Source organism: Papio anubis, chromosome 14 (genome assembly GCF_008728515.1).
Source record: "Papio anubis isolate 15944 chromosome 14, Panubis1.0, whole genome shotgun sequence".
NCBI classification, from domain to species: Eukaryota; Metazoa; Chordata; class Mammalia; order Primates; family Cercopithecidae; genus Papio; species Papio anubis.
Window position 1 is genome coordinate 104,577,393 of NC_044989.1, and position 27,306 is coordinate 104,604,698.

The window sequence follows — 27,306 nt, forward strand, 5'->3', positions numbered from 1 at the left end:
AAACAAACAAACAAGCAAAAAACGAGAGGAAGAAACAAAAAGCAAAGAAAATGACTGTAATTGAAAAAATATGGTAAGATGGTTTCCTAAGAAACTCTCCCCTGAGAAACATCTGTTGAAGCTAGTGTCAGTTGTCAGATGACAGCATCATAGCCATACCCTCTGGCCCATCAAGACTTTGGTAGCTTACAAAGGTTAGAAATAACCATCTCTGTGAATTACGGTAGGCACTTTTCCTTATTACCTCATTAGGTTATCTGACTTTAGAGAAGTATGATACACATAAATTTTTCAGCATTTTTTTCTCCATATTTGGAACCTAACATCTGGCAGAACCAATCATGAGCTTCAAAGAGATTTCACACAAGTATGCCTAGCAGTGACTCTGAAAAACAAAGCAAAGCAAAACAAACCCAAATATTTGCCTCAGTGCAGTAATTCTTATACTAGCTCATTTTAGCTATTTTTATCTCCTTTCCTCTTTGCGAGCCTAAATAAGTCTAAACTATTTGACTTGGCTGTTTTGGTACATAAAGAACAGAAGCCAAACTTTCTATGGCTGATAAGCAGGCTGTGGGACTCCAGAGGAAGCTAGTGTGGTGTGATGGCCCAGGTCCTAGATTCTGTTTCCAGTCTGAGCTGCTTCTGAGTCAGACACTGCTGGAAGAGAATGGGTAGCGAGAAAGAAAACAATTCATGATTATCACTCTTATTGCTGAAAGCATCACTTATTTCTTTAGATGTTGGGTATTGGAAGAGTACAGTCTAAACTCAGCACAACCACAGGACTCCATACACAAACAAACTCGTACCCAGAAGACAGCACAACATTCTTATTGGAATGATGTCAGCAAGATGGTGGAATAAAAATCCCGGCCCTCATTCCCCTACAGAGACACTGACAATGTATGAAACAAATTGCCTTTGCAAGAATTACAGAAACCAATGATGAGCTTGTGGCACCTTAGACAAGTACAAATCCAAGAAGAACCGTATGAAGGAGAGTAAGAAAGTTTGTTGCATTTTGCCTGCCCTAAACTCCCCTCCTTCCCAAAACAATGTGATGCAATTGGAAGAAAACTCCCCAATCCTGGCTTCTCCTTTGGAGAAGACAATGGAATACACATTCAAAGTTCTTGTGTTTTGGGAGACTTCTCAAGAAACAGGTTTCTGTCTTGCCTGATTCAGAGTGCTGATGAGAACAGTGGTATATTTTGCATGTCAGGTTGGGACCTCTGAGAACAGAAATGGGCGCTACAGCTTGTTACAGCATTGGAGATACTGCAGTACTTCAGAGAGACACCAGGGGGAGCAAGATATTATAGGCTTCTGAAAGAAACGGGCAAACCTTTTTCACTGGGAAATTATACACACAAGCCCAGAGAAGACACATTCCCAGAAAAGGTTTCAGAGATTCCCCCACATCTCTAGCTGGGATAACTGGTGAAGCCCTTCACCTGTAAGAGGCCAGTTTGTGAAAATCGGATGAGATAGCTGTTTTTTCAAATGTCATATTATCAACTAAATATCATAAGGCATACAAAATACAGGGAAAAGCACACAAAGATATGGGGAAACGGCCCAATCAAAGGAACACAATAAATCTTTAGAAACTGGTCCTAAAGAAATGGAGATACATTAATTACCTGACAAACAATTCAAAACAACAATGTTAATGATGCTCAATGAGCTAAAAGAAAACAGAGACAACAAATACAACTTAGAAAAGTGATGCATGAACAAAATGAGAATATCAACAAAGAGACAGAAACTATAAAAAAGAACCAAATAGAAATTCTAGAGCTGAAGAATATTATAACTGAATTGAAAACTTCACTAGAGGGATTCAACAGCAGATGTGATTAAGCAGAAGAAAGAATCAGTGAACTTAAAGAATAGATTTTAAGTCATAAGTTGTTATAACAGATGGAGAATAGCATATAATGGCAAAAGGGCCAATCCACTAAGAGGATATAACAGTTATAAATATGTGTGCACCTGGCATCAGAGCTCTCAAATGCATAACACAAACTTTGATAGAATTGAAGAAATAGACAGCAACCCAGTATTAGCAGGAGACTTCATGCTCTGCTTTCAATAAAGGACAGAACAACTATACAGAAGATCAATAATGAAACAGAGGACTTGAACAACACAGATCAATTGGGCCTAACCAACATATGGAGAACACTTCACCAAACAACAGCAGAATACACATTCTTCTCAAGTACATATGGAATATTCTCCAGAATACACTGAATGTTAGGCCACAAAACAAATATTTAAAAAAAAGAAAGTTGAAAGCAAAGTATTTTTTCTGAACAAAATGAAATGAAGCTAGAAATAATAACAAAAGGAAAACTGGAAAATCCACAAATATATAAAAATTAAGTCACATATTCTTAAACAACCAGTGTGTCAAAGAAGAAATCACAAGGGAAATTGGAAGATATCTTGAGATAAATAAAGGAAAAAAACCACAACATATCAAAATGTATGAGATGCAGTGAAGGCAGTACTAAGAAGGAAGTTTATAGTGGCAAACACATTTTAAAAGGAGGAAGGTCCCAAATTAACAATTTAACTTTACTTTTCAAGGAACTAGGAAAAGAACAAATGAAAGCCCAAGTTAGTAGAGGGAAGAAAATAATAAAGATTAAAAATAGAGTATAGAAAAACAACAGAAAAAATATCAATGAAAGAAAGATTGTTTTTTTTGAAAAGACCAACAAAATTGACAAATTCTTAGCTAGACTAACCAAGAAAAAAGAGAGAAGACTCAAATAACTAAAATCAGAAACGAAACTGGAAACATTACAACTGATGACACAGAAATTAAAAGGATTATGAGACTACTATGAACAATATTATACCGACAAATTGCATAACCAAGAAGAAATGGATAAATTCCTAGAAACATACTGCCTACTAAGACTGAATCATAAATAAATAAACTGAATAGATCTATAACTAGTAAGGAGATCAAATTAATAGTCAAAAACCTCCTAACAAATAAAAGCCCAGTACCACATGGCTTAACTGGAGAATTCTGCCAAACAATGAAATAATTAATAACAATTCTCCTCAAACCTCTTTCAAAAGATTGAAAAGGGAGAAATACTCCTAACTCATTTTATGAGACAGAAATTACAATGATACCATAACCAGACAGAGATACTACAAGGAAAAAGAAACTACAGACCAATGTCCCTGATGAACAGAGATGCAAAAATCCTCAACAAAATAGTAGCAAACTGAATTAAACAGCATGTTAAAAAGATAATCACCATGAAAAAAATGGGCTTCATTCCTGGAATGCAAGGATGGTTCAACATATGAAAATTAATGTAATATACCACATTAACAAAATGAAGGACAAACCCCACATGATTATCTCAAGTGATGCAGAAAAATCATTTGACAAAAGTCAACATCCTTTCATGATAAAAACACTCAGCAAACTAGGAATAGAAAGAAACTACATCAACATAATGAAGCTTACAGCTACTATCGTACTTAATAATGAAAGATTGAAAGCTTTTCCTCTAAGATCAGGAATAAGGCAACAATGTCCACTCTTCTCCCTTTATTTAACATAGTACTGGAAGTCTTAGAGAAATTAGGCAAGAAAAAAAAAGGAACAACATCCAAATTAGAAAAGAAGAAGTAAAATTATCTCTGTAGAGGACATGATTTTCCATGTAGAAAAACCCTAAAGATTCTACAAATACTGTTAGAACTAATAAATTCAGCAAACTTAAAGGATATAAAATCAACAAACAAAATCAGTTGCCTTTCTATACACTAACAATGAAAAATCAGATAAGGAATTAAGAGAATAATCCCATCTATGATAGCATCAAAAAGAATAAATTAGGAATAATTTTAAGGAAGTGAAAGATTTGTACACTGAAAACTACAAAACATTGCTGAAAGAAATTAAAGATGACACAAATAAATAAAGAAGACATTTTGTGTTCATGGATTGAAAGACTTAATTGTTAAAATGTTCATACTACCCAAAGTGATGTACAATTCTATGCAATCCCTATCAAAATCCCAATGGTATTTTTTGTATAAATACAAAAAAAAATCCTAAAATTTATATGGAATTTCAACAGATCCTGAATAGCCAAAACAATCTTGAGAAAGAACAGAGTTGGAGGCCTCATACTTCCAGATATCAAAACATATTACAAAGCTACAATAATCAAAACAGTGTACTGTCTGTAGTGTAATCAGTGCAGTGGCACTGGCCCAAAGACAGACATACTGAATACTGGAACCGAATAAAGAGTCCATAAATAAGCTCTCATGTGATCTTGTCAAGTGATTTTTGACAAGGGTGCCAAGACTACACAATGGAAAAATGACAGTCTCTCCAAGAAGTGATTCTGGGGAAACTGGCTACCCATATGCAAATGAAGTTGGACTCTTGGTTTAAAACATATATAAAAACTAACTCAAACAGATTAAATATCCAAGCCTATAAAACTCCTAGAAGAAAACAGGGATAAAGCTTCATTATACCAAATTTGGCAAGCTTTTTTGGATATGACACCAAAAGTGTAGGCAACAAAAGCAAAAATAGACAAATGGGACTATATTAAACTTAAAAACTTTTGTGCATCAAAGAAAATAGCTGCACATCAACAGAGTGAAACAGGAACCTAAAATATGGAAGAAAGTGTATGCAAATCATAAACCTGAGAATGGATTAATGTCCAGGATATATAAAGAACTCCTACAACTCAACAACAACATAACCCAGTTTAAAAATGGATAAAGGGCTTGACTAGACATTTCCCTGAAGAAGACATACAAATGTCCAGGAATCACATAAAAAAAAAATTAGAGAAATGCAAATCAAAACCACTATGAGATATCCTTCATATCCATTAGGATGGTCACTACAAAAACAAAAAAAAAAAAATAGAAAATAAGTGTTACCAAAGATGTGGAGAAGGATTCATGAAGTTCAGAAAACTTCCAGCTGGATAAACTCAAAGAGAGTCACACCAACACACATTATAATTAAACTACTGAAGGGCAAAGAGAGAATCTTGAAAGGAATAAGACAAAAGTGACTTGTCATAAATAAGGACTCTTCCTTAAGATTAAGTTGAGTTCACATCATCAACTATGGAAGCCAGAAGGCAACAGGGTGATATATTTAATGTGCTGAAAAAAAAAGAAAAAATAATATCAGTCAAGAATTCTGTATCTGGTAACACTATTCATCAAAAATGAAGACAAGATTAAGACATTTCCAGATAAATAAAAGGTAAGAAAATTTGTTACTAGTAGACTTGTCCTAAAAGGAATGCTATACAGAGCTCTTCATGTTGAAGTGAAAGGATACAGATGATAATTCTAAGACACATGATGAAATAAACAGGACTAGTAAAGATAACTACATAGGTAAATACAAACACTAGTATTCTTGTATGTTTGGTATGTAACTCATTTTGTTGTTTTCTTTATTCTTTAAGAGGCAAATGCATAAAATAATAATTATAAATCAATGTTAATGGGCACACAATGTAAATGATATAATTTGTGACAATAACTAGAGGAGGTTGAAGCTGAATAGGAATAGTTAATGTTGGCTACTAAAACTAACTTCATATCAATTCAAACAAGATTGTTATAAATGTAGGAGGTTAACTATAATTCCCATGGTAACCACTAAGAAAATAATTAAAAAGTATACAGAAAAGGAAATAAAGAGCGATCACAATGACCCATTAGAACAAATCAAAAATAAAATACACAAATATTGGAGAAATTGAGGAACAAAAAATTTGACATGCAAAACAAATAGCACAACGGCAGAAGTAAATAATTCATTATTGGTAATCACTGTAAATGTCAATAGATTAAACTCACCAATTAAAACAGAAAGACTGGCAGAATGAGGAAAATAATGATCCAACTATATGCTGCTTAAAAAGAGATTCACTTTAGATCTAAAGACACAAATAGGTTAAAAGTGAAAGGATGAAAAAAGATATTCCATGGAAATAGTAACCAAAGAGAGTTGGAGTGGCTATAATATCACCAGCAAAATAGATTTGTTATACATTGTTACAAGAGACAAAAGGTAACATCTTATATTGCTAAAAGTCTCAAATCATCAAGCAGATATGAAAACTAGAAACACACATGCATACTGAGGCTTAAAATGTGTGAAGTAAATACTGACAGAATCACAGGGAGGCATACACAGTTACGTATAGTTATGTCTTGGTACCCATGGGGGATTGGTTCTAGTACCCCCTATGGAAGCCAAAATCCACAGATGCTCAAGCCTCTTAAATAAAATAGTGTCATATTTGCATATAACCTACACACATCCTTCTGTACACTTTAAATCATTTCTAGATTATTTATAATACCAAATACAATGTAAATGCTATGTAAATAGTTGTTATACTATACTTATTTTTACTTGTATTTTTATTGTTGTATTATTATTTTTCTGTTTTTAAAAATATTTTTTATGCATGGTTGGCTGAATTATGGATGCAGATCCCACATATATGGAGGGCCAACTGTGTAAAAATAGTTGGAGACTTCAATGCCTCACTTTAGATAATGGATAAAACATCTAGACAGAAAATGTATAAGAAATAGAGGACTAGAAAACACTATAAATGAACTAGACCTAACAAACATATCCAAAACACCCCATCCAGCAACATCAGAATATACATTAAGTACACATTTAACATTTTCCGGGATAGACCATATGTTAACCACAGCAATTCTCAAGATATTTAAAAGGTCAAAATCACATAAAGTATATTTTCCGCCCACAATGGAATAAAGCTAGAGTAACAATGAAGGGAAAACTGGAAAAATGGAAAATGCATAGAAATTAAACACCACATTCAAACAACCAACAGGCCAAAGAAGAAATTACTAGAGAAATTAGAAAGCAATATGAGATAAATGAAAATGAAAACATAACACACCCAAACTTATGGGCGCAGCAAAGCCAGTGCTCAGAAGAAGTTTTATGACTGTAAATTCCTCATTAAAAGATAGCTCTCAAATCAACAACCTAAATTTACATCTTAAGGACCTAGAAAAAGGAGAGAAAACTAAACTGAAAGCCAGCAGAGGAAGGAAATAATAAAGAGAGCACTTAAAAACAAATTATAGAATAGAAAAACAATTGAGAGAATCGACAAAATTAAAAGCATGTTCCTTAAGAATATCAACAAAATTGACAAATCTTCAGCTAGATTGATTGAAAGGAAAAAACCACATAATTACTACTATCAGAAGTGAAAGCAGGCACATTACTAATTCAGCTTACAAAAATCAAAAGAATTATAGCGAATACCATGAATAGTTCTATGCCAAAAATAGATAATCTAGATGAAATCCGCAAATTCCTAGAAACAGATTACCAAAATGACTCAAGAAGAAATAGATAATCTCAACAGCCAATATAACAATTAAATACTTTGCATAAGAAAACAAAATCCCCCCTGCAACAAAGGGAAGTTAAGAAGCAGTTGCCTTCATTGATGAATTCTACCAAACAATTAACAACAATACTGCTCAAACTCTTTCAAAAAATGGATGAGGGAATACTTCTTAACAGTCAACAAGAAGAGAATTACCCTGATACCAAGGCCAGACAAACATGCCAAAGAAAACTACAGACCATTTTCTTTATAAATATGGACATAAATATTCTTAATAAAATACTAGCAAAAGACCATTTTCTTTATAAATATGGACATAAATATTCTTAATAAAACACTAGCAAATCAAATCCAACAGAACATTAAAAGGATTATACACTATGACTAAGTAGGATTTATGCCAGAAATGCAGGAGTGGTTCAACTTAAGAAAATCAAATGATTTAATACATCACATTAGTAGAGCAAAGGGAAAAAAAACATGATCATCTCAATATATACAGAAAAAGCACCTGACAAAATTTAACACACACTTTTCATGATAAAAACAATCAGAAAACTAGGAATATAGGGAATTTCCTTGCTTTCTCACTGGTATCGGGAACAAGACAAGCATGTCCCCTATCACCACTGCCATTCAATGTTGTTCTAGAAGTACTAGCTAGATCAATTAGGTAAGAAAAAGAAACAAAAGGCATCCAAATTAGAAAGAAAGAAGTAAAATTATTTCTACTTGCAGATGACATGTTTCTATATATAGAAAACTCCATAGATTCCACACAAAGCCACTAGTATCAATAAATTCAGCAAAGTCGCAAGGTACGAGGTCAAATACAAAATTCAGCTATGTTTTTATGTACCAGCAATGAACAATCTGAAAATGACGTTAAGAAAACAATCCCATTTATAATAGCACCCAAAAGAACAAAATAACAGAGGATGTGAAAGGCATGTATACTGAAAACTATATAACATTGCTCAAGGAATTAAACTCCCACTAAATAAATGGAAAGACATCCTATGTTCATTGACTGGAAGACAATATTGTTAAAATGGTAATACTCTTCAAAGCAATCTTTAGATTAAATATAATGCCTATAAAAATTCCAATTTTTTTTTTCAGAAACAGAAAAGCCAATCCTCAAATTTATACAAAACTTCAAGGGGCCCTGAATAGCCCAAACAATTTTGAAATAGAAGAACAAAGTTGAAGGACTCATACTTCCTAATTTCAAAACTTAATACAAATCTACAGTAATTAAAACAGTGTCAACTTGCATAAAGATAGTCATATACAGACCAGTGGAATAGAGAGTCTAGAAATAAACCCTAACATTTATGATCAGATGACTTTCGACAAGAGTGCCAAAACCATTCAAAGGGAAAGATATAGTCTCTTAAATAAATAGTGCTGGATAAACTGGATATTTACATGAAGAAGAATGAAGCTGGAACCCTACTTCACGCCAGATGGAAAAATTCACTCAAAAATGGATCAAAAGCCCAGATGTAAGACCTAAAACTATACACGTATTAGAAGAAAACAAAAGGATAAATGCTCATGACTTTGTATTTGGCAATGGATTCCTAGATTTGACACCAGAAACACAAACAAAAGAAAAAAAAGATGCATTCACTTCCTAAAACTTCTGGACATCCAAGGACATCATGAAGAATGTGAAAAGATAACCCATAGCATGGGAGAAAATACTGGCAAATCAGATATCTGATAACGACTTCATCCTCAGAAGTTATACAACAAAAACGCAACCCAATTTGAAAATGGACAAAGAACTTGAATAAACATTTCTCCAGAGAAGATATACAAATGGACAACAAGCACATGAAACGATGTTTAACGTCATTGGTCATTAAGAAAATGGGATAATAAATGTTTGAGGTAATAGCCTAAACACCCTGATTTGATCATTACATGTGTGCAAGTGTCAAAATATCACATGTACCCCAAAATATTTACAATTATTATAGGTCAAAACCACAATAGAATAGCCTTTCACACCCATGAGGATGACTTAAAAAAAAAAAAAAAAAGGAAAATGTCAAGTATTCGTGAGGATGTGGAGCAATAAGAACCTACCACATGATCCAGCCAACTCATTACTGGACAGTTATCCAAAGATAGTAAATCAGTATGTATCATAGGGACACCTGCACCCTCTTGTTTATTGCAGCAAGATATGGAATCAACCTAAGTGTCCATCAATGGATGGATGGATAAAGAAAATGTGGTATATATACACAGTGGAATACTATTCAGCCAAAAAAGGAACGCAATCCTATCATTTGCAGCAACGTGGATGGAACTGGAGGTCATGACATTAAGTGAGATAAGCTGGGCATGGAAAGACAAATAGTTCTCACCCATCTGTAGGAGCCAAAAAAAAAAAAAAAAGTTGATCTTATGGAGGCAGAAAATAGAATCATAGTTACCAGAGGCAGGGAAGAGTGTGTGTGGTGGCGGGGGAGATGAAGAGAGGTTGGTTGATGAATACAAACATACAGTTAGGTAGAAGGAAGAAGTTGTAGCACTTGATGACACAGTAGGGTGACCAGAGTTAACAATAATTTATTGCGTATTTCAAAATAGCTGAAAGAAACAACTTAAAACGTTCCCAACATAAAGGGATAATAAATGTTTGAGGTAATAGCCTAAACACCCTGATTTGATCATTACATGTGTGCAAGTGTCAAAATATCACATGTACCCCAAAATATTTACAATTATTATAGGTCAATAAAAATAGATATGTTTTAAAAATGGCATAGCCACTGTGGAAAACAGTTTGGTGGTTCCTCAAAAAGTTAAGCATAGAATTGCCACGTGACAAGTAAATTCACTGCTAGGTGTATACCCAAGAGCAATGAAAACATATGTCCACAAAGAAACTTCTACACAGATGCATATGGCAACATTACTCATGACAGCAAAAAAGCAGAAACCACCCAAATGCCCGTCAGTGGAAGAATGGGCAGACCAACGTGATGTATATATACACATGTAGTACTGATACCTGGGTGGACCTTGAAAACATAAGGTTTTTCCATTAACTAAGTAAAAGCTGCCAGACACAAAAGGTCACATGCTATATGATTCCCTTCATATGACATATCCAGAGTAGCCCAAATCAGAGACGGGAAACAAACTCGTGGTAACCTGGAAAAGGGGGAGACAGGACTGGGGAGTGACAAATTTATGAGTACAAAGTGTTTTTCTGGGGAAATGAAAAAGTTTTGAAACTAGAAAAAGGTAGTGGTTTGCAGAATAGTTTGAATATTTTAAACACCTCTGGGTTGTACACTTTAAAATGGTTAATTTTAGGTTATGTGAATTTCACCAAAAAAAAAAAAAAAAAAAGTGAGGAGGGAATGGAATGGCTTACTTTTCTTTTTCCTCTTGAGATAATGCTCGCCAAACAATTTTATTCAAGCGCCTGTTAAAAAAAAAAAGTCAACAATAATTTAGTAGCAATACTTCATTTCATGGCAAAAGGCTGACCCCAGGCACTGTAGCGGGAGCCCATCTAAGCATCACCTCCACTGAGCCAGGCCACTGTCAGGTGCTTAAAGACACTGGATGTGTCATCTCAGCACCACTGCAGCAGCCTCATGGTTTTGTGGCAATCGTGTCAAATATTAAAGGAGGGCTCAGTCCCCAGCTCAGTCAGGTAAAACTCAGACTGAGTAAAGGCAATTGACAAACTGGTCTTCGTTATCTGTGTTTTAAACCGTTTCTAAACACCCACCGTTTTTCTTCTTATGGAAACATAACTGGTTCTTTAGTTCGCTTTCTGTAGACACTCTTCCGCCTGGATTCTCAGATCAAAAGAGGTTAACAGGGTCATAAACAATGGGATTGGACACACTTTAGAGATCAAGCGGCCTGGCGGCCTTGTTTTCCAAAGGAGGCTGCCGGGAGGGGCAGCTGGATGAAGCACCTTGCTCACCCACAGCTGCTGGCTGGCGGTGCTGAGACTGATCACGTTTTCAGAGGGAAGCTGTCGACCTGAGAGCAAAGAAGGAGGTTGGAGCTAGTGGTTCCTACAGGGTAGCTATAGCTGCTCTTTCGGCTACTAATCAGTGTTGCTTCTTCAGAGTCCCAGTCCAGTTCTGTGTCATTGTGTCAGGACATCATCACCCGAAAGCAAGCTTTCTGAGCTGCAGGGCACAGAACACTGGCTCTGGGGGTTGTGAGCTGATGTTCCATTAAAAAATACTGCCTCCGGCCGGGCACAGTGGCTCACGCCTGTAATCCCAGCACTTTGGGAGGCCGAGACGGGCGGATCAGCTGAGGTCAGGAGTTCGAGACCAGCCTGGCCAACATGGTGAAACCCTGTCTCTACTGAAAAAAAAAAAAAATACAAAAATTAGCTGGGCATGGTGGTGGCCGACTGTACTCCCAGCTACTCTGGAGGCTGGGGCAGGAGAATAGCTTGAACCCAGGAGGCGGAGGTTGCAGTGAGCCGAGGTCACGCCACTGCACTCCAGCCTGGGTGACAGAGCGAGATTCCGTCTGAAAAAAAACAAAAAAAACCAAAAACACTGCTTCCATACAACGAGGTAGGAGAATGCTGCTGCTCTTCCGGAGGCATTCTTCTAACCACCAGACCCAGCGTCGGCGGGACAGGGCTCAGAGGACACATTTCGGGTGGCCGCATTCTCCTGTCCTGCCCTCCCATCGTGAGCCTGGTGAGAACACAGAAAGGGCGTCTGCATGGTGGTGAAGAGGGTGGACTCCGGAGCCACAATGCCAGGGCCCAAAGCTCAGTCGGCTGCTTCTCCTTCTTGCCGTGAGGCTTGGGGCCAGTGCCCAACTTCTCGGTAAAGGGGGGATAGTAATAGTACCGCTCCACTCCTAGTGTCACCATGGGGACCTGAGCTAGTGTGTACACAGCACATAAATTGCGTCTGATCCAGGTAAGTGTGCTGTAAGTGACAGAAAAAGAGTCGGGAAGAGGGAAATAAGCCAGCTCAGTGTTCCTGTCTCACTTGAGAGGTTTTGTTCTTTGGGGCCTATTTGGAAATTGGCTTTCTTGAGTCATGTGATTCAGGTAATAATGATTAAGGCTTCCAAGACTGGATAAAAGGATTTATAGTATCCATTTTAGGTATTTTGTGTGTGTGTGCTTTTCTGAAAAACAAACAAACAAAAACCCCATTCACAATCCCCTTAAATGTAAATGTTGAGAGTGGAGGCAGTGTGGTGGGGAGGCTGGGAGTGTGGGTAAGGGCTCTGGGGTCAAACCTTGGTGGCCTCACTTTGCTGCTGTGTGATCCTGTGCTACATAGCTTTGGAAACTGTTTTCTCATTGATAACACAAGGCTGACACCACCTGCCCTTGGAATCCTTGAGAGGATTAAGAGAGATGCGTACATACAGTGACCGGAATAGCTCAATGTTTATTCCCTCCAGATTCTGAAAAGCAAGGCTTAGAAATGCTGAGTCATCACTGGTAAATGTGTCCAGTTTGCTAGCACAGGTGTCTAATTTTAATTCACTTCTTTAGAACATATTTTTCCAGGAACACATTTTTATAGCCTTTGTTACCATTGCCCTGTTTTCCGTCTTCGCTAAAATACTTCAATGGCTCTACTGACCAGGGAGGCCCCTGCAGGAAAGCCAGTCAGAATGTGGGATGCGGGAGTCCCTGTGGGATTTGGGCCGGGCACTGGACCTGAGGGCCTCTCCGCGGCTGGTCCAGCCCCACGATTCAGGGATTTTACTAACAACGGTTTCCCTCTTCGTTTTTTGTAGGAGAGTGAAATCTGGCTGAGGGATTGCATTCACCAACTTTCTGTATCTCTAATTCTCAAATCGGCTTGTGCCAAGAGTTGACTCATTTGCAAAGCAACTTGTAACTAGTGACACTTCAGAAGGCTGAGGAGCAGCTGGCCCAGCAAATCGGAGACGGTAAGGAGAGGTTTCTAAGCATGGTCCCTGAGCCAGGCTAGAACGGATGCTGCTTGTGTGATCTGACAGCTGTGACCTTGGCCTTAGACTTTCCATGAAAGTAAGCAGCAGAAAGGTCACTCCAGAATCCAGCCAGCCCTGGCAATATCCACTCAAAGCTTATACTCAGACACACAAAGCCAAACTTGCCGCCTGGATTCTTACAATGAGACGAAAGGACTCCATGCATGGGCACTAAGTGTGACCCCCAATAATAAGTTTGTGTCATTATTTTGACCAAAGGACTGTGAGCTTTCCATTTGCCTGGCCATCCCTAAACAGATGGATTTATGATGACACGAAGGTTGTTTTGAAAGTTACATGTTGCTTATCTTTGCTGGGAAACTCCTTAGAAATGTTATATTGGGGATGGGGGTGGTAAATGTGTCATTAATTACTTTTCATATTCTGAATATCTTGAGAAAAGTGAAGCAAAATGGAAAAAGAAATTGACATTTGTTCACTAGTGAATGCAAATGACCAGGAAATTTGGTTCTGTATAATATTCATGTTACTATTAATATTATTAAATAACAATGTTAAATAATTTACTTGATACCAACATCAAATTAGTGATACCAAATAACAATTCAATCAATAACTTAATTATTAAATAATATCAATCATGTTAAAATTGTTATTAATAATTTGAAGTTAATATAATTAATAACAATATAGTGACAATATTTCTCTAGAGGGTACTAAAAGGCTTTTCCAGATTCACATTCACTCACTGAAAGTAAGAAGGAAGACAAATGACTATGTTTGTTTTGGTTTTGCTGCTAAGAAAAGAGGCCTCTCTTTTGCCTGGGAAGGGGGTCCCTGACCTTTCCTGAAATTCTTGGGAAAAGGTCATTGCAGTGGGAAGAACCAGATGGCGATTTCGCTCCGTGCACCTATCGTTATTTCAGCGTCAGCAGAGTCAGGAGCGAAGGGGGAAGTAATGAACATCAGTTCCTCTCTATATATGATTTACGTAATCCTCACAACAGGCCTGTGAGATAGATGCTGTGAACAAGGACTGTCACACGCTGGAACACAGCTGCTGTCAGAACCAAGCAGGAAACCCCCGTGAACCGTCTGACCGCACGGCTCGATCTCACTCGTGGCCCTGCATCAGGCTTTCACAGGCCGGGTAATTATAGGACTCAAATATTTGAATTATTCAAGCAAACGACATTAGAATGTGAATGGTATTGTTATACTGCATTTTGAATGATTGAGTTTGAAGAATTGAATTACATAAAATTTGAATTAAATTTGAATAGTTATATACATACGGACACCTGCTAGGAATAGGGGATACAGGATGAGGCAAGGCTGGCTGAGCCCTGGTCTTGGGAGCTGACATCCCAGAGGGCAGAGACGGTCGCCAAGCCACCACCCCTGCAGAAGCTGTGAGTGCTCTGAGGGCCACATGCAGGGTGGGCGCGGAGAGGAGCTCCTGAGAGGCGTCTCTGAGGAGGGTCATCGGTGCTGAGGTGCGAAAGGATGAAAGACCCAGCTGGGGACAGCAGCGTAAAAGGGGAGAGGAGCCGAGCTGGGAGGCAAGGCCTGTCAGGAAGTCTCCGAACCACAGGGAAGGGTGAACCTTGAATAGCCCATCCTGCTTCCCAAAGGAACACTAACCCTTGGTTCTTCTTTCCTCTCAGGTAAAGATTCAGAAATACTGAGGAGTCCACGGAGGCTGCTGAGGAGCCTGGTAAGGCGGCCTCCACTCTCGGGTGAGGGCGGTGATGGAGGCTCACGTTAAGGGGGGTTTGGAGAGGCCTGGGATGGGCACAGTGGGGCGAGGCCTGCCGTTGGAATGATCCTTCATGAGGCAGGATCAGGCCTTATATTTGTTCGACTGAGCACATACCAGACATACTGCAAAACGACAGCAGACCAACACATGCTGGCCTGGGCCAATCGTTAACTTCCCTGAGCTTTATTTCATCTGCCCACGTGGTGGCAAATGACAACCCTACTGCACAGCTCCCAGAACCGAGGACAGGCTGGCCTGAAGAAGCCGAATGCTCGGAGTTTAAGTTTGTGCACCCAGGATTAATTAAAGGCTGGGGACTGGGGAGAGAGATGGTTACAGCATGGACAAGGACCAGCCTGTGAGCAGAGTCTCCTGTCTCAGCAAGGACACACAGGCGATTTTCACTGTCGTCAACTTGATCATCATCTTGAACTTGATAAAAGTAATTTTAAAATTAAAAAAAAAACCTGTTATTTCCTTTATCTCATTACTGTCAAGTTTTATTAGTCACTTTATAGAATGTTAGATGCCAAAATAATCAGATGCATTCTGCTAAAAGGAAAACTTTACAGATCTCATGGAAACATGAGATTTTTATGGATTTTGGAAAGGGAAGACGGTTTCTTTAAAACCTTGTTGAAGATATTCAGGTAAAGTACTTGATGCAGTGCCTAGCATGTAGGAAGCCCCTACATTAGCTGCTGCCACTGTTGTTTATATTCCTTACGAGCAATTTTTTTTAGACAAGGTCTCACTCTATCACCCAGGCTGGAGTGCAGTGGTGCAATTACAGTTCACTGCAGCCTGCAACTCCTGGGCTTGAGCAATCCTCCCCTCTCAGCCTCCCAAGTAGCTGGGACTACAGGTGTGCACCGCCACACCCAGCCTATATTTATTTATTTATTTATTTATTTTTCATCACAGAATCGTATTTTTATTTTTGTGTGTACACAGTAGGTGTATATATTTGTGGGTGACATGAAATATTTTGATACAGGCATACGATATATAATAATCACATCAGGGTAAATGGGGTATCCATCACCTCAAGCATTTATCCTTTCTTTGTGTTACAAATACTCCAATTATACTCTTCTAATTACTTTTAAATGTACAATAAATTATTGTTGATTACAATCACCCTGTTGTGATATCATTTTTAAAATTTTTTGTAGAGAAAAGGTCTCCCTATTGTTGCCCAGTCGGTCTCAAACTCCTGACCTCAAGCTGGCCTCCTGCCTCAGTCTCCCAAAGTGCTGGGATTACAGGCATGAACTACCACACCCAGCCTGAACAATTTTTAAATAGCTGCTTCATTAAAAAAAAAAAACTGAACTAAAACAAGAGAAGTCTCCTCTTCCATAAAATAAATTCCACATCCATTAAAGAGCAGCCAAGAGTAATACTCACTTTTCATAGGTTTGAATTGCCTGTTCCACTTTTTGCTTGTAGATATTGAGTTTGGCTCCTTGGGGGTTGATTAATGTCATCTTATTTGTGTCGTTGCACACATGTGCCAGAGGGAACACCTACATGTCAATGGCAAATGAAAGGAAAGTGTCACTTGATAGGTTAACGCGTGCCTTCGAAAATATATCTACATAGCTGTACAATATGTTTTCTCTGACTATAAAGTCAATATACGATAAGTGTAGACCATTAGAAAACACAGTAAATCACAGAGAAAAAGAATCAGAGATATCATTGCTAACCTTTACCTTTCAATGTTTAAAACTATATATTTTAGAAATCACCACTACCACCACATACACACACACACACACACACACACACACACCCCAAACAACAACCACCAAAAGTTTTCAGGAAACTTTAATCAGAATGGAGTTTCGCTCTTGTAGCCCAGGCTGGAGTGCAATGGTGTGACCTCTGATAAGAGATTCTTATACATGTCAAAGAATGCTTAGTGATCAATAAATAGGCTTCTTTTTGAGTTCTTTCTCTCTGCACCTGGTACTTACTTCTGGGTTTTGGGATATCTTTGGTTTCACGCCATGCAGCTCCGGTGGGGAAAGATGGAAAATGTATTGGTTTGGTGGAACTTCAAATTCTGGTCTCCTTCCCCAATTTTGGGGGGACCCTTTCAATTTCAAAGTTCACTGTTAGCTTCTCCACGTATTCAGGCCAAGATTTTCAGTTGTATTCAAAGGGAGAAACAGCGTGACGGATGCTTCCCTTATCTTCTCTAGAACTGAAACCCTCCTTCAACCGTTTTTCCAAACTCCTCTTTAATCTTAATAGTAACTGTAACTGTATGTTTACCTGTCTGCATAGTACCTACCTCTCTCTATCAGAATGTAAGTTCCATAAGACAAGAAATTCTGTGTGGTTCACTTCTGGATTCCTATCACTTAGAATAGTACCTGGCACACAGTGTGCCCTCAACAAATGTTTGTTGATAAAGGAATAAATGCATGTTTCCAAAAGGTATATTCCATATATTAATATTTTTTAAAAACGCAAAAAAGCCTAACAGGAAAATGCCAAGCTATACTATCATGGCTTCAAAATGATTCCACCCGTGAGGAGCACGTGGGCATTTCAGAAACGTGGGGAACTATTTTTAAGACGTAAATTTTAAATTTTAATCGAGGTGACACAGTTTATGCTTTCATGTTTCCCCTTGCCTCCAAAATGATACAATGATGTTATTGTTGTTGCTATGTTTAAGAAAATAATACAAAGAAGGAAGGAAGGAAGGAAGGAGAGAAAGAAAGAAAAAGAAAGAAAGAAGAAAGAAGAAAGAAAGAAAGAAAGAAAGAAAGAAGGAAGAAAGAAAACAAAAGAAAGAAAAGGACACATGCCGATAGATTTCTAGAGACAAAAAGCTGAGCAGAAATGTAAACATATGGGCAGGGCTGAAGCTGGGGGCTTGGTAAGCTGTGCGTCCAAAGATGGCAGGGCAGTGGGAGTTTAACTTCTGGAAAGCTAGTGGGACTAGGAGTGTTCTGAAAAGCAAAGGCCTATGTCAGGCTCAATGCCTGACGTCAGCACTGGTATGAGGGTCTCTCACCCCTGAAAGAAGAAGGTCCTGCCTAGCGAGAGAGGACACTGATGTAGCCTCACAATCAAGACCTAAATCAAGGCACTCTTTGAATCTGTGATATCTACAACATCACCATGGAACAAGAGCTGTAAACGCCTATGAGGGTTGGGGAATGGATCAAGCGCATAGATTTAGGCAACTGCCAAATAGAACGAGAAAGAGAAAAGGCAGATTTTTAAAGAATCTTGTGAAAATGAGCCAACATACTAGAATTCCCAAGTACACACCAAAAAATGCCAAAATCATAGATGAGCAAATTAACAATCAGAATGTCAATTCACATGATAATAAATTAATTTTATGAACCCTCTAACAATGACTTTAAATTAATTATGATTAAAATTGTTTATTTATTATTAGGTTGTTCAAAGATGTTACAGCCATATAAAAGTACAAAAAAACTTACTAAAGTGCCATAAGAAGAAATGGATGGGGAAAAAAAAAACAAGAAAAAAAATTTATCTTGGAAGAAAAGACGTCGTAATTGAAACAAAAATAATCTTAATAGAATAAATTCTAGGCTAGACAAAATTTTAAAAAAGAACTGGTGAACTGGGTGATAGATAATACTGAAGACTTTCCCCAGAATATAGCACAGAGAGACAAAAATAATATAGTTAACTAGTTGATGATTGAGAAACTTCAATATATATTAATAGACATTTTAAAAGAATAGAATAGAAGGATGGTTAGATAATCAGCATTTGAAACCACAATAGCTGAGTTTTCTAGAGTTTAATAAAAGAAATAAGTCCTCAGATCAAAAATCAGCCCACAACAAAAGACTAAAAATAAATCCAAACATAGACATATCATCATAAGACTGCAACATACTGAATCTAAAAGAAAATCTTAAAAGCAACTCAAACAAAACAGACTGTATAAAGGAGTAGTATATATATCAGATAATAGATATGTGAAAACAATATCTTTATTTCCTAAGGGGAATTTACAGTTAACAGAGACCTTTATATCCAGCTAAACTATCATTCAACAGTGAAGAGAAAACTAAAGGTGCTTTTTAGATATAAAGAGACATATAGCTGAAACTGTTAAAAAATTTAACTCTTGAAAGTTGAAAAAGATTACTGTATATGTTCTAAAGGCAAAAGTGAAACTCTAAATCACAGTGATAAGATATTTGGGGGAAAGGTTTTTAATGACTAATTAAAAGGTACTAAAATCCCCCATTGTGTTTGGAAGGAGAATAAAAATATAGAATACCTTGAGACTCAGTTAAAAAAATTGTTGGCCAGGTGCAGTGGCTCATGCCTGTAATCCCAGCACTTTGGGAGGCCGAGGCAGGTGGATCACTTGAGGTCAGGAGTTCAAGACCAGCCTGGCCAACGTGGTGAAACCCTGTCTCTACTAAAAATACAAAAATTAGCTGGGGGAGGTGGCAGGTGCCTGTAATCCAAGCTACATGGGAGGCTGAGGCAGGAGAATCACTTAAACCCAGGAGGTGGAGGTTTCAGTGAGCCAAGATCACGCCACTGCACTCCAGCCTGGGTGACAGTGCAAGACTCTGTCTCAAAAAAAAAAAAAAATTGTTGTGTACATTAAAACTTTTTAAATGATCACTAAAGGAATAAAAATACAATCTACTGTTTGCACACAAGCTGTCGGGGGGCAGGGAAGAGGGAATATAGACAGCTTTATCCAACAAAAGGCAGGAAAGAAGAAAATTGACATTTAACAGAAAGCATAAAAAATAAGAGGTTAAAAAAAGTTCAAATATATTCGTATTTACAAAAAATGGTATTGCACTTAATGGAAAAATAGAGGAGGAAAAATAAATCAAGATAGGTAAAATCTCAAAAACATAATGTTAAAACAAATAGTAAGTTTCATAATGGTGCTTCCAATGTAATACCATTTCTATAAAGTTTTAAACCTGTAGGGCAATGTTTTAGTGCTTTTGTATTAGGAATATTAAAATAGGCTGGGCGCGGCGGCTCACCCCTGTAATCCCAGCACTTTGGGAGACCGAGGCGGGTGGATCACCTGAGGTCAGGAGTTTGAGACCGACCTGGCCAACACGGTGAAACCCTGTCTCTACTAAAAGTACAAAAAAAAATTAGCCAGGCATGGTGGCACGTGCCTGTAATCCCAGCTGCTTGGGAGGCTGAGGCAAGAGAATCGCTTGAACCCAGGAGTCAGAGGTTGCAGTGAGCCGAGATTGCACTACTGTACTCCAGCCTGGGCAACAGAATGGGACTCCGTCTCAAAATAAATAAATAAATAAATAAATAAATAAATAAAATAGATATGGAAACTCATGCTAGGGTTTATCTCTGGAAAAGGAGGAATGGAAAGTGGAACAAAAAGGGGTTTCACAGGGGGCTGCAACTTTATCTGAAACGCTTTATTTTTTAAATAATGGAAAAATTTAAAAAATAGGTTTGAAACTATCAATAGGGGTTACTTCTAAAAATTGAGATTTCAAGACAAGCGAAGAAGGTAGATAGGACTTTTACTTTGTACTGTATTGTTTCATTTTTTTAAAACTACATATATTTAATTTGGTAATTAAACCATCAAAGGCTAAAACAAACAAACAATGGGCAAAGATTTAGAAAACTGAAGAGAAAGAAAGTTAAGAAACTGCACAGTCCAATCTTGCTACTTAACAGCCACATGAATTCCACATGTGGCTTCTAAACAATTCTTGTCAAAGAGAAGGAACCAGACAGTGGGCTGAAAGGTGGGAGGACTGAACTTTGAAAACAGAATGAAGCTTGTAGAAATTTTAAAAAAATAAAATCATCTCTCGAAATAGAGCTATATGTCACATAAACTTTTAGAAGGAAAAAAAGATCAGTCTCAATCAACAACATGAAAGTCCTTTAGGTTTTTCTCTCCCTGGAAAAAATACCCCATTAGAAGTCTGAAGATAGCTCTCCAAATTTGCCAAGTATGGCACAATTGTGAATCAATACCACAGAATACTAAGCAACATTATAACATTTTACCATGATCAGTTTGACTCCTGACTTAACGTACTTAAGAAAAACCCACTGTTTAGTGTTCTACTTCCCTCTTTTGTGGATTTCAACCTCGTGCCTTTCGTGGCCATTGGGTGCTTCAGTGTGGCAGTAGCTCAGATGTGGCTTGTGTGCACCCACTCTCCGTCCTCTCCACATGCAGATCCAGGGAAAGACAAAGTCATACCCCACACTTCGAGTCTGACATCTTAGTTTTTACAACATGGTGGCTGCATGGAGCTCACGGGAAATGTTCTCTTTATGATGTCAAATTTAGTGTCACTATGAGGTCATAAGGGGCATTCTCATAAGGACTTGGGGGACAGAATCATGGCACCCCCAGCTTCTGTAAGAAAGCAAGTGGGGAGGGAGCTGAGGTTAATGAAGACATTGAGAGTTCTGTTTGGGAGGGAATAAAACCACCTGATCATGGCACCTTGGAGAATGTTTACTTATTGCTGTTATAATGCAAATCAAGCATAACTGGCTAACGAGGGACTCTTCTGGATAATATTTGATTTAAAAAAGGGAGGATTAAGGTATTACCTACTTTAATTCAATTCTCTTGAGGTTAACCTAGAAGCCTTATCAAATTGATATGAATAATTACACCATGTGTGACAAGGTTGTAACTAGTAGAGAGGCAGAGGTAGCGATTGAGATGGGGATGGAGGGTGCAGACAGATAGTCACTGACCATGGCCGGGCGTGGTGGCTCACACCTGTAATCCCAGCACTTCGGGAGGCCGAGGCGCGTGGATCACAAGGTCAGGAGATGGAGACCATCTTGGCTAACACAGTGAAACCCTGTCTCTACTAAAAACACAAAATATTAGCCGGGCGTGGTGGCGGGTGCCTGAAGTCCCAGCTACTTGGGAGGCTGAGGCAGAAGAACAGCGTAAACCCAGGAGGTGGAGCTCGCAGGAAACCAAGATTGCACCACTGCACTCCAGCCTGGGCGACAGAGCGAGACTCTGTCTCAAAAAAAAAAAAAAAGATATAGTCACTGACCATAATGGCAGAAGGAATTGCAGGGATGCATGAACAGGCCAGTTTGGGCTGATTCTGTTACAGTTCTCCCCACTGTGAGATGAAATACTCTGTAAGCAACCACTATACTCAGTAGCGATTATCAATAGTGATAATAATACTTATCCTTAATCTCTGCCAGGCACTGAGCACTCTACATGTTTTCTTATTCAACTCCTTTACAGACAAATGCATTTAATTGCAGTTTTGTTGTATGTCTTTCCTCTTCATCAAACTTTATAATCCTTTATTCCCCTTTAAAATTACTAGTTTCTAGAACAAAACATGTCCCAAATAATCATTTATTAAATAAATGAAAGACTAAAACTATATATAAATTAATGGCTGAGATTCAAAACTTTTTTTTAAGTTTACCATATTATAGAGCATAATTGTTTGGATTCCACCAAATTTGAATTCTTTGTAGTTGAGGCACAGGATAAAACGTAACTATGCTATTTAAGAGGTGTTTCCGAAAAATATGAATAATGTGAAAAACAGTTTAAGAGATATATTTAGCTTACATAAGAAAACATTCACAAGTGATAAAAGAATTGAAATTGAAATTGAAATACCATTTAGCAGCGTTTTTTGATTTTTTTTTGGGGGGGGGGTTTACTGTTAACTGTTCTAAGGGATAGCAAAGAGATACAGGAAAATGAGCACTCTTTAAAATTCCAAGTAAACTGCTCCCAATTGGGAGGAATAGTTAAATAAACTGTAGTAATTCATATTACTGAATGTTAGTGTAATCACTAAAATTCATCCCAAAACGGCTATTGTAAGGAAAAATGTTCATAACATATGCTAAAGTGAGAACACAGAATACAGAACTGTGCCCACAGCTATTGATTGTTAAAGTAGAACAGGTAGAATTCCACTTGACAACATTCTTGCTGTGTTTAAAAGCAATCACAAAGCATTTTGAAATTGAGAAACTAGCATGAAACTGGTGATTATCTATTGTTCAACCCTGGTTGAATTCTCCAGCTTCACTGTTTTTCAACTAAATCAGTTCTTCCAGTAAATATCCCAGAGCTTTCTATCAGATTGGCCAACGAGAGGCTCTGATTGGATGTGTGTAATGGAAATGTAACAGCTGTGTAAATCCCACACAGGGAATCTTTGAATGTAGGTGCAACAGCTTTATAGATATTACAGTTGTGCCAATGGCCAAGTGCCAAAACTTAAATGTCCGCCTTTCAAACTGAAACACTTGCAGGCTCCATAGAACAAAATGAAAGCAGGGCTACACAACAGCTGGCCAAATGACATGTCAGTAAGATCATTCATAAACTCATGAGAATATGTTACTACAGTGTAAATTACATGGTGGCCCTTGCCTGTAATCCCAGCACTTCGGAAGAGCGAGGCAGGTGGATCACAAGGTCAGGAGTTCAAGACCAGCTTGGCCAATATGGTGAAACCCGTCTCTACTAAAAATACAAAAAAATTAGCCAGGCATGGTGGCGCACACCTGTAACCCCAGCTACTTGGGAGGCTGAGGCAGGAGAATTGCTTGAATCTGGGAGGCAGAGGTTGCAGTGAGCTGAGATCGCTCAATTGCACTCCAGTCTGGGCGACAGAGCAAGACTCCGTCTCAAAAAAAAAAAAAAAAATTACATCTCACAGTTTTTCAATCTAAACTTTTAGAAAATAAAACTCTATTCTCAATTTAACTTTAAATTAATATATTTCAATTAAAATGCTGAGTATTTAAACTGGTATAGTAGATAAGTATATGCTAGCATGGAACAATGTTCATGGATAGGTGGTTGAAAAATGCAGGTACAAAACAGGATGTTCGGTTTGATTTCATTATGATAAAAACAAAAACAAGGAACAAATGGTCTAGAGCTCTATACATAGAAAGTAAGAAGGTCTGGCCAGATAACCAGGAGATGATGGGGTGGATGATAACTATTGCTTCTTTCTTTTTCACTTATCTACATTTTCTAATTTTTCTATACACTGAACATATACATATGTAGGTTTTGTGATAACTGTTTGTTTTAAATTTTTAATTAAAAAGCTTTTCTATCAGTGTACAGTTTTGTGTTCATTGCTATTATATTTAAAATCAACAAAATGTCATGACTTGACAGCACCCCTAGCCTCTCTGCACCAAATATTCCTTGTCAGCTAAATGGTGAGATGAATAGCCACGTCACAGGTCGCTCTAAGTTTTAGATGAGGTATTTGATGATATCAAATGCTTTACTCAGAACTTAGTATGTGATGAGGGTGCATCGCCTACTAGATTAGGGAGCTTGCCAAGGTCCTTCAGGGATAAATGACAAAGCTGGAGCACCAATCCAGGCTATCCCGCCACAAAGCTACGTGCAGAACCCGGAGAAGGACGGACAACACAGGAAGCCTTGATGGGAGGCTGTAAAAGACATTACGATAACGATGATGATGATGGATGATGACGTAGACTCTCCAGTGGTGCAGACCAATCTTCCCAAATTATTTCAATGTTTTTCCAAGCAACCAGTAAATAAAGAGCTTTAAATTCTAGGTTCATTACGTAGCTAAATCAGTTTTATTGTGTATACGACTTAGGGATGAGTTAATCTTTTTGAAAGAGCTGAGATAAAATTATCGAGTCCATTTGGCATCTTGTAATGAAGAGTTGCTAGGGCAACCTCTTTGCTCAATGCCTCATTTCCAAGGTGACCGATTTGAGGCTGGCCCGGGAAACACTGAAAACCAAAACAGCATTGTGTTCCAGAAGAAGAAAGAGCCCATACATAAGTGATGAATGAAACAAAGAGCTGGGGACAAAGCCAGACACTGCTTTCCAACTCCATGCAGAGAGGTGTGGCCGTGCACAAACACAAGACGAAGAGGCAATTAAGATTCTCAGTGAAGTAAGACTCTAGTGTGCTACCTTTTCAACTCCATTCTACTTTTTGTCTGCTTTTTCATAAAGGTCCACATATCAAAAAGGTACACATCCCATGAGGGAGAGATATTTGAGATTATTATTCTGTTATTCTTTCCATTTCCAGTCAGAGAAAATATTAGGGAATCAAAGATACAAAAGTGCTTTGGATGTGAGACTGGAGATCACGGCAGTATATGCCTGTCATCACAGTGATTCTTACTATGAATAAGGGAGGGCAAGTGTGCTGTGCAGTGCCCACCTATGTGCAGGCTGTCTGAGAACTCACAATGCCACAAAAGGCACCAAGCACAAGTGCCCATGGGACGCACTTGAGAACTGTTCATCCCCTCCCCTGGGCTTTGTGTTCTAGAGGCAGATGACTAGAATGCCCCCCTGAAGAACAGGACCCTCACTACTCATCCTTTATTTATCCCCTGCTTGATATTCCAGGCTGGAGTCTGGAGCATCACTCTTGGCATTTTTCTTTCCCTCAGCCCCACATCATTGACTTGACTTTCTAAAGAGCTTGAGCCCATCCGCAGTGTTCCAGCCACACAGCCTACTGGTTCCAGCCACCCAGCTCTGCCTCCTGACTGCCCCCATCTCCCCAGCCTCATGCCTCTCCAACTATTCTCTGTGTGCCAGCTAAACCCCCAAATTAATCTCTCTCCTCTGCTAAAAACCCCTCCATTCCCCTCAGGATGAAGTTCAAAATCCTTAATTCAATCAAGGCCCTTCCTTCCCCAGCTTTATCACCTTCTCCACTCACACTAAACTTCTCTGGAACGACAAACATTCTCTGTCCCTCAGGCTTCCCCAGAGCTCCCCCACTGCCTGGGGCTCTCTTCCCATCTCTCCATCTTCATAACTCCTTCTCTTCCCCCGGGTTTGAACTCAGATGCCACTAGCTAAGGCAAGCCTTCTGTGGCCACTGAAGCCAGGTGAGGGGCATCTCCTGCGTCTTCACTCAGCACTTCCCACTCGTCACATTTAACTAGAGCTTCTCTCATTTTCATTGCTATTTCCTCCTGAGACTGCCAGTTGTGCTTAGGTAGGAATGTTGGCTTTTCCTGTTTGGCACCGTATTCTAGAGCCCAACAAAGGCATATATAATAGGCATAAATTTGTTGAATATTTTTATAATGAAAGTCAACATCTTAAGTGCCTGCTAAGTACTTTCCACTATATGCATTACTTCTTTTAATCCCATGACAACCTCAGAGTAGGCATATTATTATTCACAGAGTATGGATATGTCACATACATCTCAGAGGAAAAAATTTCTAATTGTTGGACTGAATATTAAGTTTGCTTTTTCAGCATATGAACCAAGGAGGAAAGAATAGGCTGAATAAAGATCTTATGTCTGCACACTACTTTCAGGGTTTTCAAAGCATTTCTACACACCTAGGACTAATGATTATCAAGTATTATACAGAGTTCTTCTTAGGAAGAGAGTATTATTTTACTCTGTCTGTGGGGATACATACTAGTGAAAATGTACAATGAATTTGGAGGATGATTTGAATTATCAAAATTTAAAATGCACATACTCTTTGGGTCCAACCATCTGACTTGAGGGAATTTATTCCAAAGACAGATTTATACATGTGCCCAAAAATCTATGTGCAAAGAAACCTGTTACAGGAATGTTTGTAAGAGGGGAAGGAAGGACGCACAATGTAAATATCCATTAATAATGTGGAAGAGCCTTGCAACTACAGGCATGAGACCATCTACCTGTGTGGAAAGGGCTCTAAGACAAAATTTTAAAAATAGTAAATGTATATGGTATTGTCTTATTCACGTTTATTAACGTTCTTATGTGTCTATGCATAAATATGTTATGTGTGCATGTACTTACATATGCATATGCACATGTAGAAAAAGGATTGCAGGAAATTCACCAAACTATTCAATGTGTTTCCTTCATGGATAGGCGTGGTGGTGAGAGAAGCCTCCTCTAAAGACTTAAGCATGGTTTAAATCTCATATACTGAGAATTATTCATATATTACTTATCAGATAAAAATAAAGCAGTTAATTAAAAGTTAAGTTCCCATTACGTTTACATTATTTTATCATTTGCTTTCAGGTCTGTTTTACTTTCTTTTTTTTTTTTTTAAATGAAGTCTCCCTCTGTTGCCAGGCTGGGGTGCAGTAGTGCTATCTCAGCTCACTGCA

General features: G+C 38.2%; 1 protein-coding gene across 6 annotated transcripts in view; it reads right to left on the reverse strand.

Annotated features, from left to right (window-relative positions):
• The window catches only part of VWA3B (von Willebrand factor A domain containing 3B), a 236,803-nt gene that overhangs the window by 43,476 nt on the left and 166,021 nt on the right, over positions 1-27,306 (reverse strand). For all 6 annotated transcript variants that reach the window (XR_002516781.2, XM_021925079.2, XM_021925080.2 and 3 more), the window contains 2 exons: positions 16,564-16,682; positions 10,840-10,890 (listed from right to left, as the gene is read on the reverse strand). Coding sequence is in view for 5 of the 6 variants with exons in the window: in XM_021925079.2 (XP_021780771.2) it covers positions 10,840-10,890; positions 16,564-16,682 (170 nt within the window). In the remaining variant the exon portion in view is untranslated. The remainder of the gene's footprint in view (positions 1-10,839; positions 10,891-16,563; positions 16,683-27,306) is intronic.